The sequence below is a fragment of the Teleopsis dalmanni genome, chromosome 1 (genome assembly GCF_002237135.1).
Source record: "Teleopsis dalmanni isolate 2A chromosome 1, ASM223713v2, whole genome shotgun sequence".
Classification (NCBI taxonomy): domain Eukaryota; kingdom Metazoa; phylum Arthropoda; class Insecta; order Diptera; family Diopsidae; genus Teleopsis; species Teleopsis dalmanni.
Window position 1 is genome coordinate 203928 of NC_051846.1, and position 10886 is coordinate 214813.

General features: G+C 34.8%; 1 protein-coding gene across 1 annotated transcript; it reads right to left on the minus strand.

Moving 5' to 3' along the window:
* Nucleotides 1-279: 279 nt before the first annotated feature.
* On the minus strand, nt 280-8084 carry LOC119673505. The gene is made up of 3 exons (XM_038084801.1): nt 3920-8084; nt 3249-3877; nt 280-579 (listed from the first exon to the last, which is right to left on the minus strand). The coding sequence occupies exons 1-3, from the start codon at nt 8082-8084 to the stop codon at nt 280-282; spliced, it is 5094 nt and encodes a 1697-aa protein (XP_037940729.1).
* Between the last annotated feature and the right edge of the window lie 2802 nt (nt 8085-10886).

The following is a 10886-nucleotide window of genomic DNA, read 5'->3' on the forward strand; positions in this document are numbered from 1 at the left end:
ATCGGAGTGCCATGCAGTTTTTACCATTTGTTAAGACATCTTTTGCCATTTCAGATGTTTCCAATTCTGCAATTACACTCACTTTATTTTTCTTTTTAAATATTACTTTTGTGTCTCGAACTTTAATACTTGTTATAGCCATTTTATCTCGGAAAATTGCCTCCACATCACTTTTTTTGCCTTATCTTTTAGTAAATCTTTCAATAGTACATTACGACTCTTACTTTGTTCGACAAGTCTTTCAATCTCCCTCCTGTCCTCATTTCTATCATTTCTTAATTATTCTAATTCCAGTTTTAGCCTTTGATTCTCGTTCTCCAATTTTTCCATTTTCACAGACACGTTGCCTATCTGTTCTTTAAGTTCGCCTATGTCACTCTTTGATGCTAGCGTAGCTATTTGGGAATCAAAGTTGTTACTCAAGCCTGCAATATTCGATTCGAATTTATCCGTCATTTGCTGAATAGCCAGCATAACATCAACGAGCGATAAGTCTGGCGAAAGCTCAGATCGCATACGTTTTTCTTGCCTCTGTGCTTGGCTATTCGGTGTGCACAGGACCGATTTACTAGTGGCGATCTACATGTAACCAGTGTGAAATGGTTATCTGAAATAAAAATTGGTTAATTTTTATTAAATATATTAAATGTAAACAACTTACCCAAAACTCATTCCCGCATTAACGCAAGTGCACCACATGAATCAATCTAAAAATACATAAAAATATATTCACAAGAAATATAAAATATATTTAAATAAATAAGTAATACAAATACCTTATTTATTTATTATTTATATTTTTTTAATATTTTAATATTTATTTTCTTTTAATAAATAAATATACCATACATATTAAAGGTAAACACGTTTCAAACAAAACAAATTCACAACACAAGAAATGTCAAAATAGCTTTTGTGCAAACTACTTTATGCAAAAATTGATGCGCGCGCATATTATTAAAAGGACTACGGCTCAAAACAGCAACGGTGACAAAAATGCAAACCAACTGTAGTTAAAGCATTTGCACTACATTACAGTTTCGCAAATGCGTGTATAAGACGACGCATTTGTTCAGAAAAGACACTTTGTGATCGACACTCAAAGCCATCAGGAGCACGCTGAGGCACTAAGGAATAAACACTCGAAGTCATCAGAAGTTGACTGGTATAATCAACTTTTAAAGACAGTACACGGATATTAGTGGAGCTAAGTATAATAGAAAAACTTAATCATTTTTCTTTTATATATCGAATTTTATCCTTCCCACTGCAACATATAGAAGCGCGAACACGTTTATAACTTGCTATTAAATCCTTATGTAAGCGTGAACACGTTTATATCCTTTCCACTGCACCGTATATAAGCCTGAACACGTTAATAGTTATCTTGCTAATACAACCTTATATAAACATGAACGCGTTTCATCCTTTTCCACTGCAACGTAGATAACCGTGAACACGTTTACATCTTCCTACTAAACCTTATATAGGCTTGGACATGTTTATACATCACTATTAGGCTTTTTCGGTGGCTCACAAATATGACAAAAAACAGCAAGTTACTGGCCTATACTGGCCGAAATGTACACAAAACAACAACACTATTTTCTTTACCTCGGCCAGTACAGGTATACTGGCCAAACACATGAGCCAGTAAGCAAAAAAAGTGTTATCAACGCATTCAGCAAACTATTGTGAGCCTTGTAAGGACGGAAATTTTTACACCACATTTGCGCCTACATAAATATAAACCGAAATTCATTAATATTTATTTTCACTAATACTAAATTCACTAATATTTATTTTTATTTGAAATATTAAAAATCAAATAATTTTACAAAATTATTATTAAAATCCTAATTTTATTAATAAGTTATATATATTTATCTAAATAAATTTTATTAAATTTAAAACAAAAGAAAAATAAACGCGCACATGTAACAAAGTAAATCCAACAAACATTTACAAACAACGAGAAATGTCAAAGCATGAAAGTTTTTGTTGAACAAAACACAAAGTATACGAGAACAGCACAAAAAGCACAAAAAAGTAACACAAATAGTACAAAATATATAGCAAAAAGATCAAAGCTCCAGCATATTCTGTATAAAAAACGCGCATTTGATACGATCGAGGACTTGGATTTTCAATTTGAAAGTATGCTGGCTTATTCAGTCTACTGGTTCATTAAACCAAAACCTGGCTCAGTCAGCCAAAGTAGTATAGACCTGGTCTATATTTGTTTTCCCTTGACCTTGTTCATTCAGCCAAATTATTATATTTCTTAGCCCAGGGCATCCGTCGTTTACGAAAGAAGAAGAGAAACCCAGGCCGCCACATGGTCCTGCCAGGAGTCTTCTCAAACATAAACCAAAGCCAACCGCAGAAGCATCGTTATCTTATACAACAGTGGTCTCGTGTACAATTCATGTATTCAGGAAACATAAGTTCACCTCTATGATATAATCACGCGCTGGAATAATAATTTCTTCGATGGTTTTCCACCCACTGCCACATCCACCCCCTATACAAAATTTTCATATTAAATCGTTTATTATCGTTAAAAAAACCTTTTACGCTTATTGACCTATATATATATATATGACGTACATAGCAACACAACTTCATGCAAAAAATGGGCGTGATCCGCCTATTAGTTCCTAAGTTATTTGCAGTTTTATGCAATTTTAGCGAAATTACGATTTCGCAAAAATTGAGCCAACTTTAAACCCTTATAGCTTTTTTACTATTTATTCAAAAATAATCATTTTTGATTTTTTTTAAAGCTTTGAATATTGTTATTCATTATGTGCAAAAAAAATTCAATTTTAATTATCAATAAAATTTTATTAGCGAAATTGCACAAAAAGTCAATAATTTTTTCATGGTCATTTTCATTATTTCCTACTGTTGGGGCCTCAAGAGTTTTTGAAACCACTAACGACAACAAAACTAGAAAACAAAACGAAGTTTTTAAAGAAAGACCGACTCGTTTGAACTTTTACAAGAGACTAATTTTATTTTTAATTTCATAGTATTTTATAATAAAAAAGGGTTGCCAACTGCAACCAAAAAATAAGTAAACAAAATATTCCAAATTAATATTAAATTTTAATAGAAAAATATAAAGCCAATCACGAACATTCTCCCCCCATTGGAACGGTCGCGTTCCAAGAGAGATCATTTAAAGGCAGGATACAGAGCTTCGTGACAGTGCGTCTAAAAACACCATGTTTTGTGCGCACTACCGCTACACGAATGACACCATCAGGACCAGATATGACTTCAATAACTCTACCGAGCGGCCAGCGAAATGGTGGGAGATTGTCATCCTTTAAAAGAACTATTGCACCAAGTGATATATTTGGAGTCGGCCTTCGCCATTTTGATCGCTCTTGTAGCTGTGTAAGATATTCGGTACTCCAGCGTTTCCAAAAAATTTGTTGAATATATGAAATGCGCTGCCAGCGATCAAGCCGGTTAACATTCACGACCGTAGTGTCAGGCTCAATGATTGATGTTAACGGGGCACCGATTAGAAAGTGAGCAGGTGTGAGAACATCAAGATCTTCCGGACATTCTGAAAGCGGGCAGAGCGGACGAGAGTTGATAATAGCAGCAATTTGGCAAACCAAAGTGCGTAGTTCATCGAAGTCTAAAACTGCTAAGCCAACCGCTCGACAAAAGTGATATTTGGCTGTTTTTACGGCAGCTTCCCAGAGACCGCCGAAATGTGGCGATCCAGGAGGTATGAATTTCCATTCGATGCTGTCACTGAGACATTGATGGTGAAGCAGCTCATGATGTTTTTGAGTAAAGAAAAGTCTCCTGAGCTCAGCAAGCTGATTTTTGGCACCGCAAAAATTTGTAGCATTATCTGACTAAATGATTTTTGGTTTGCCACGAGTTAAAATAAAACGCTGTAATGCGGCTAGAAATGCTGATGTTGTTAAATCCTTGACCAATTCAAGATGGACAGCTTTGGTCGCGAAACAAATGAATAAACAAACATAGCATTTGATTGGAGACTTATTGCGAATTTCGGACTTGTAATAAAAAGGACCACAAAAGTCTGTGCCAGTAATGATGAAAGCACGATTAGCATTAACACGATCTTTTGGTAATTGTCCCATGATATGCCTTGCAGTTATTGGTTTCGCTCGGAAACATATAATACATTGGTTGATGACCTTGGATACTAGCTTTCTACCTCCTATTGGCCAATATTGGAGACGCATTGAAGCAAGCAATGATTGTGGACCTGCATGCAGCATTTTGCGATGAAAATGATTTATGATTGAAACAGTGAGCGGATGATGCTTAGGTAGTATAATTGGATGTTGTGCATTAAAGTCTAGGTTAGAGTTTTTTAATCGTCCACCAACACGAAGTAGACCAAGATCATCTAAAAATGGACTTAAGGAGAATAAGTTACTTGAGCAACTAATTGATTTTTTGCATTCCAAATTATAATATTCATTCCATAAATTCGCCTTTTGTACTGTTCGAATTAATATGAATGTACCTTGCTGTATGTTATTAGCTGTTAAAATAGTAGATCGCTCCTTGCTGATGAATTTGTGGACATACCCAAATATACGTTGTATTTTGTAAAAATTGTTGATAAATTTCCAATTAATCGAAATGTCATTTGTTTTTACAGTTGAAATAAGAACTGTCTTGCGTTTTTCAGGCAAATCATACAGCAGGGGATAATTCATAGGCCAATTGTTTCGATCTCCAAGCAAGAATGGAGGTCCACATTGCCAAAGTGATGAAGTTAAAAGTTCGTCTGGAGTCGCTCCCTTAGAAAGGATGTCTGCGGGATTTAAATCAGTGGGAATATGATGCCATGTCATCCATTTAGTCAAATGTTGAATTTTGCTCACTCGATTGGCCACGAATACATTGAAGGTAGACGGTTCAGATCGGATCCAGGATAACACTATAGATGAGTCAGACCAACAGTGAATTTCAGCGTTAAATATATTGAGACTTGAAATTTGGTGAATTAGTTGAGCTAATAAAGCTGCGGCACATAATTCTAATTTTGGAACTGTCAATGTTTTTAATGGTGCTATTCGAGACTTTGAACAAAGCAAATTGGCAGACGCAGAACTTCCGTGGTTCGAAACAACATAGATGCAAACGCCATATGCGTTCAAACTAGCATCACAAAAGGCATGTAATTCGAGTGATGCATGAGAGATTGAAACACAACGAGGAAATTCTAGTCTTTGAATTATATGGAGACGATTGTAGAGGTCAGTCCATGCAGTGTGGAGTTGATTCGGAAGGCTCTCGTCCCAGTCGAGTGTGTGTTTCCATAAACACTGTAAAAATATTTTTGCCTTTGATATCAAGCGACCAACAAGACCAAGCGGGTCATAAAGCCGGGCAATAACGGAAAGCACAGAGCGCTTTGTAGTACGCCTTGAGTGTTGATGTGGTGCAAAGGTAAATAAAAATTTATCATTGGTTGGATCCCACAGCAGACCAAGAGTTTTTGTTAATTCGCTGCCGTCATCGAAATTAAGCAATGGCTCTCTATCGTCTTCTGGAATATCATCAAGTGCAGATAATTGATTTGAACACCATTTCCTTAGTTTGAAATTCCCTTTATTGAGCAATGCAGTGGTTTGTCTCACAATGTCTTGAACATCATCAATGCAATTGCCACCGGAGATTAAGGCATCAACATAAAAATCTCGAAGAGTAATTTTGGAACCAATAGGAAAGTTTAATGATTCATCAACTGCTAATTGCTGCATAGCACGGACTGCCAGGAATGCTGCTGGCTTTGTGCCATAAGTCACCGTATCAAGCTTAAATACTTTCAATGGTTCTTGCATGTCATTTCTCCGAAGTATACACTGTAAAAAGTTATCCGGGCGTGTGACTCGAACACCACGATACATTTTGCAAATATCCGCAGTTACTGCAATAGGAAAAGATCGAAAACGAATGAGTAAGTCAATGAGATTTGGTTGAATTGTAGGACCCGACATTAATATATCATTTAAAGAGTATCCCGTGGAAGTGGCTGCTGACCCATCAAATACAACACGTAGTTTTGTGGATGAACTTGATTCTTTGATGACGCAATGATGTGGCAAAAAATACGTGGGACTAGTTAATTCTTCATCAGTTAATGGTGACATGTGATTAAGCTGCAGATACTCTTTTATAAATGCACTATATTGTGTCTTTAGATCAGTGTTTCGTTGTAGTTTGCGTTCCAGATTATAAAAACGACGTGCAGCTTGTTGATATGAGTCACCAAGTAGTTGAATATCTAATTTCAATGGTAAGCGAACTGAGTACTCACCAGTTACCAATCGAGAAAAGTGTGCTTGGAAATGGGCTTGACAATCTAAATGCTCTTTCGTAATTTTGATTACAGGATCAAAACAACTTTCTAGCTCCCAAAATTTTCTTACTTGTAGATCCAAGGAGTGATACCGATCATCCGGAGTTGATGACTTTTTAAATGTGGCTAGTGACGATGATATTGAAGAATGCTGGTTACCTCCGGAAACTACCCAACCAAAAAGCGTTTTTTGTAATACTGGTAATTGAGGCGCTAAACGGATTTGACCTATACATAGTAGATCGAAAAAGAGAACTGCACCAATAAGAATATCAATACGTTGTGATTTATAGAATGCTGGATCAGCTAGTTGAAGATTTTTTGGAATATTCCAATCAGTTGTATTAACGTTTGTGCTGGGATGTTGATTAATAATTTTAGAAGTAATCACTGCGGTGATGCTACTGGTGTAATTGCCAAAACGTAATTTTATGGATAACTCAGTAGTGTTGTCAGCGACAAAATCTCCATATGTAATACCTGATATTACTGTGGCACATTTTGTTGTTTTAAGTTGAAGTGTGTTGGCAAGTGATTTTGTAATAAAGTGTAATTGCGATGCTGAATCCAGAAGAGCACGGCATGGTATATAAGAGCCAACACGATTTCTTATTAATATGATTGCAGTTGCAAGAAGCACACATTCACTTGAAGGATAATTTTGGGTTAGTTGCGACGCGTTTGTTGAAACTAAGTAAGCCTGCACTTTAGATTTAGTATTTGACGTCGGATTAACTATTGGTACATCATTAGATGAAGAAAAGGTACTGTCATTAATACGATCATTTAAATGCAAGAGCGTGTGGTGAGGTCTTGAGCAAATACGACAAAACGAAGACTTGCATTGTTTTAATTGATGTCCCTTTTTTAGACAATTTAAACAAAGGCTAAGTTTTCTGGCTTCAGTTAGACGAAGTTTTGGAGAAAGATTTGTAAATTGACAACAGGAGTAAACGAAATGATCATCACTTTCACAAAATGTACATCCCTTTGAGTTTGTTGCTATGAACACTTTTCTGGCAATTGGATGGAGATTGATTTGCTTAGTTTTGTTATGTGCTGAAAATTTTGTGGCGTAATCAACATGCTCCAAAGTTTTACATCTTTTATCAAGAAAATCTGCCATTTGATCCCACGTAGGTATTGCATCAATTGAAGCCTTTTCTTCCCATTTTGCTTGAGATGCAGGATCTAGCCTTTGCGAAACAAGATGTACTATGAGACCATCAGCAATTTGTTCCTTGCTGCCCAGCGTGCTCAATGCATGTAGGTGTGAATTCATTTTATCACTAAGGCGTCGCAGATCAACAACGGCGTTTGGTTCAACACGTCGCAACCCAAATATTTCCTTTATGTGTGCCTGAAAGATTAATCTTTTGTTATCAAATCTTTTAGATAATAATAAAAGTGACTTAGCATAGTTAGCGTCACTGACTTCAAGCGACTTTATTGCATCTAGCGCTGAGCCCTTCAAACAAGATCTTAAGTGCTGAAGCTTTTCGAGATTGCTGAGTTCAATGCTTTCATCAACAATTGTTCCAAACATTGAAATGAAACGCGGCCAGTCCTTGATGTCACCACTGAAGGTCGGGAGTTGAAGTTCTGGCAGCCTTGAACGCGAGTATTTAACATTAATAGAAGGAGTCTCATCGTTCGATAGAAATCTACTAGTTGAATTTTTGATATTCGTTTGACGATGGGACAGCTCTATCATGATCGCGGATTTAATGTCAATATATTTCTGTTCAAAGTTATCTCGCATCTCACTTTCCAGTTCATGGAAGTCTTCCTGTTCGAGACTAGATTAAGCTGCGTCAAACTTAGTGTTGAGTTGTTGAAGAGAGTCGATGTAGAGTTGTAGTTGCACTTCATGGCAATTACTCAAAAATTCAGCAGACAACTTTTTTTCCAAATCCTTTAGTTGTGTTCCTAGACGTGAACATTTTAATTTTAAAAATGTTGATGCCTCTATCTTATCTCCTTCCATTATTAATGTTCGTTAACAGATGCAAGTAATTGAGATCAACTACAAAAAATATAGATAATTCGCAGTCGAACCGTTTGAATGATTCGCACAACTGTTGTTTTTTTTGTTTTGTAAAAAATTGGTTGATGCGGCGCTGCCGACGCAAATGAAGTACCGCAAACCAAATGTTCAAATAAACCCGCACAAAAATTCGCAACCGAATCGCGTGAGTTTTTTTTCTTTTTTATTTTCAAAATGATGCAACCGAAACAAGTAAAAAATTGGTTGATGCGGCGCTGCCGACGCAGCTGTAATGCCGAAAACCAAAACTGTAATGTTCAAATAAACGCACACAAAAATTCGCAACCGAATCGTGCAATTCTGTTTTGTAAAAAATTGGTTGATGCGGCGCTGCCGACACAAATGAAGTACCGCAAACCAACTGTTCAAATAAACCCGCACAAAAATTCGCAACCGAATCGCGAGAGTTTTTTTCTTTTTTGCAAAATGATGCAACCGAAACAAGTAAAAAATTGGTTGATGCGGCGCTGCCGACGCAGCTGTAATACCGCAAACCAAAACTGTAATGTTCAAATAAACGACAACAAAAATTCGCAACCGAATCGTGCAATTTTCAATACAATAAATGTTTTGAAAATAAAAGAAAAACACTAAAGTGATCAACGTGATCACGTCGGGGTCACCAAAATGTTGGGGCCTCAAGAGTTTTTGAAACCACTAACGACAACAAAACTAGAAAACAAAACGAAGTTTTTAAAGAAAGACCGACTCGTTTGAACTTTTACAAGAGACTAATTTTATTTTTAATTTCATAGTATCTTATAATAAAAAAGGGTTGCCAACTGCAACCAAAAAATAAGTAAACAAAATATTCCAAATTAATATTAAATTTTAATAGAAAAATATAAAGCCAATCACGAACACCTACTAATAGCTAAATAGTTAAACTTTACAACAAGAAAAAAATTGGCCTGCGCACTCTATGTTTTACACCTATTTCAGGCCTCAGAAACCAGCGAAAAATTACGAAAAATATGACCTTTAATAAACCCCATTTATTTCAACAACAAATTCAAAAAGTAATAACAAAAAGACATTTATAATTTTATAAATATTTAATTTATTTATATTTTAAATTTTAACTGAATCGGTTAAAAAACAACGAAGTTATAACACATTATGTTCAGACGCATTTGAACATTTCGGGCTGAGGATACCCGACCAAAATTTATATTTTTCAACGAATATTGAAATCATATGTCAAAAATAATATGTAAATAAAAATTCAAACGAAATTCAAATATTTCATAAATTTGAAAATCGGAAAAAAAGAAAAATTTCAGTATTTTATTTTGAAATTTTCAACATTTTTACTATTTATTTTAATTTTGTATATAATTTAATTTTCAATTTATGTTTAATTTAATTTATAAACATAATGTAACTTGCTTGCTTTATGCTGTTTTTGCTATGAACAATGATCTTCAGTACAACAATATATAATGTTCCTTACCACTGGTGGGGGAAACAATAGGTATATAGATTTTATTTAAAATCAAGATAAAATGCAACCATAAATAATTTTATAGTGTAAGATATACAATAATTTAATTCGCACAAATTGCTTACTAAACAATAGGTGCGAGCGATTAACTTATGACCTAATTCTTAATTTTTTGTTGGTTCGTCAACATTATGCCGGCTCTGGGTTGGTATTAAGAACTGGGCCCTGTTGCACCAACACTTTTCACTTTGCACTTTGCAAATTTTTATGAGTTTTTGAGCATTTTTCTCTCAGTGAGAACATAAATCATTAATTTGAGAATTGAGTTATGCCATTGAGTAAAAATATTATAAAGTCACAATCACGGTTGCCACTTATGGTACTTTAGTACCAAAATTGGTACTTTTTTTTTTTTTTTTCGTTTGGTACTCATGTTCAAAAAATGGTACATTTTTGACGACCCAACTTTATTGTGGATATTTCCAATTAATTTTTTTTATAAAATGCAACTTTGCACTATTTAATATTTTGTTCATTTATAACACATATGAAAAACACAGAACGAGAAAACAAAAACGTCCAAAAAAATTTTGGACCTTTTTTTACAGAAATGGTACCTTTTTAAACCAATTTTGGTACAGAAAAAAAATTCCAAGTGGCAACCGTGGTCACAATGCCATAGAAATTAATTTTTGTTCTAGCAAAGAGTATATATACATAGAGTGTGCATCACTCAAAAAATCTTAAAAATGAAGTAAGGGCAATTTCACAAAAATCGGTCGCAGAAATCGGGGAAATAGTATTTGAGTTATTTTTGTGTCACATGGACTCGTTGTTGGTATTTTTATGTAAAAAGGTGCATTTAACAATTGAGAAATCAAGAACAGCAACTAATGAAAATATCAAAGCAATAAATGTCTGCAAAAATACCAAAAAACTTATTTTTTGTTCACAATCCATTTTTTTTCTTCATTATAGAATTTTCCGAAATTTTTATTTTCAAGTTTAACTGAAACACATTTGTA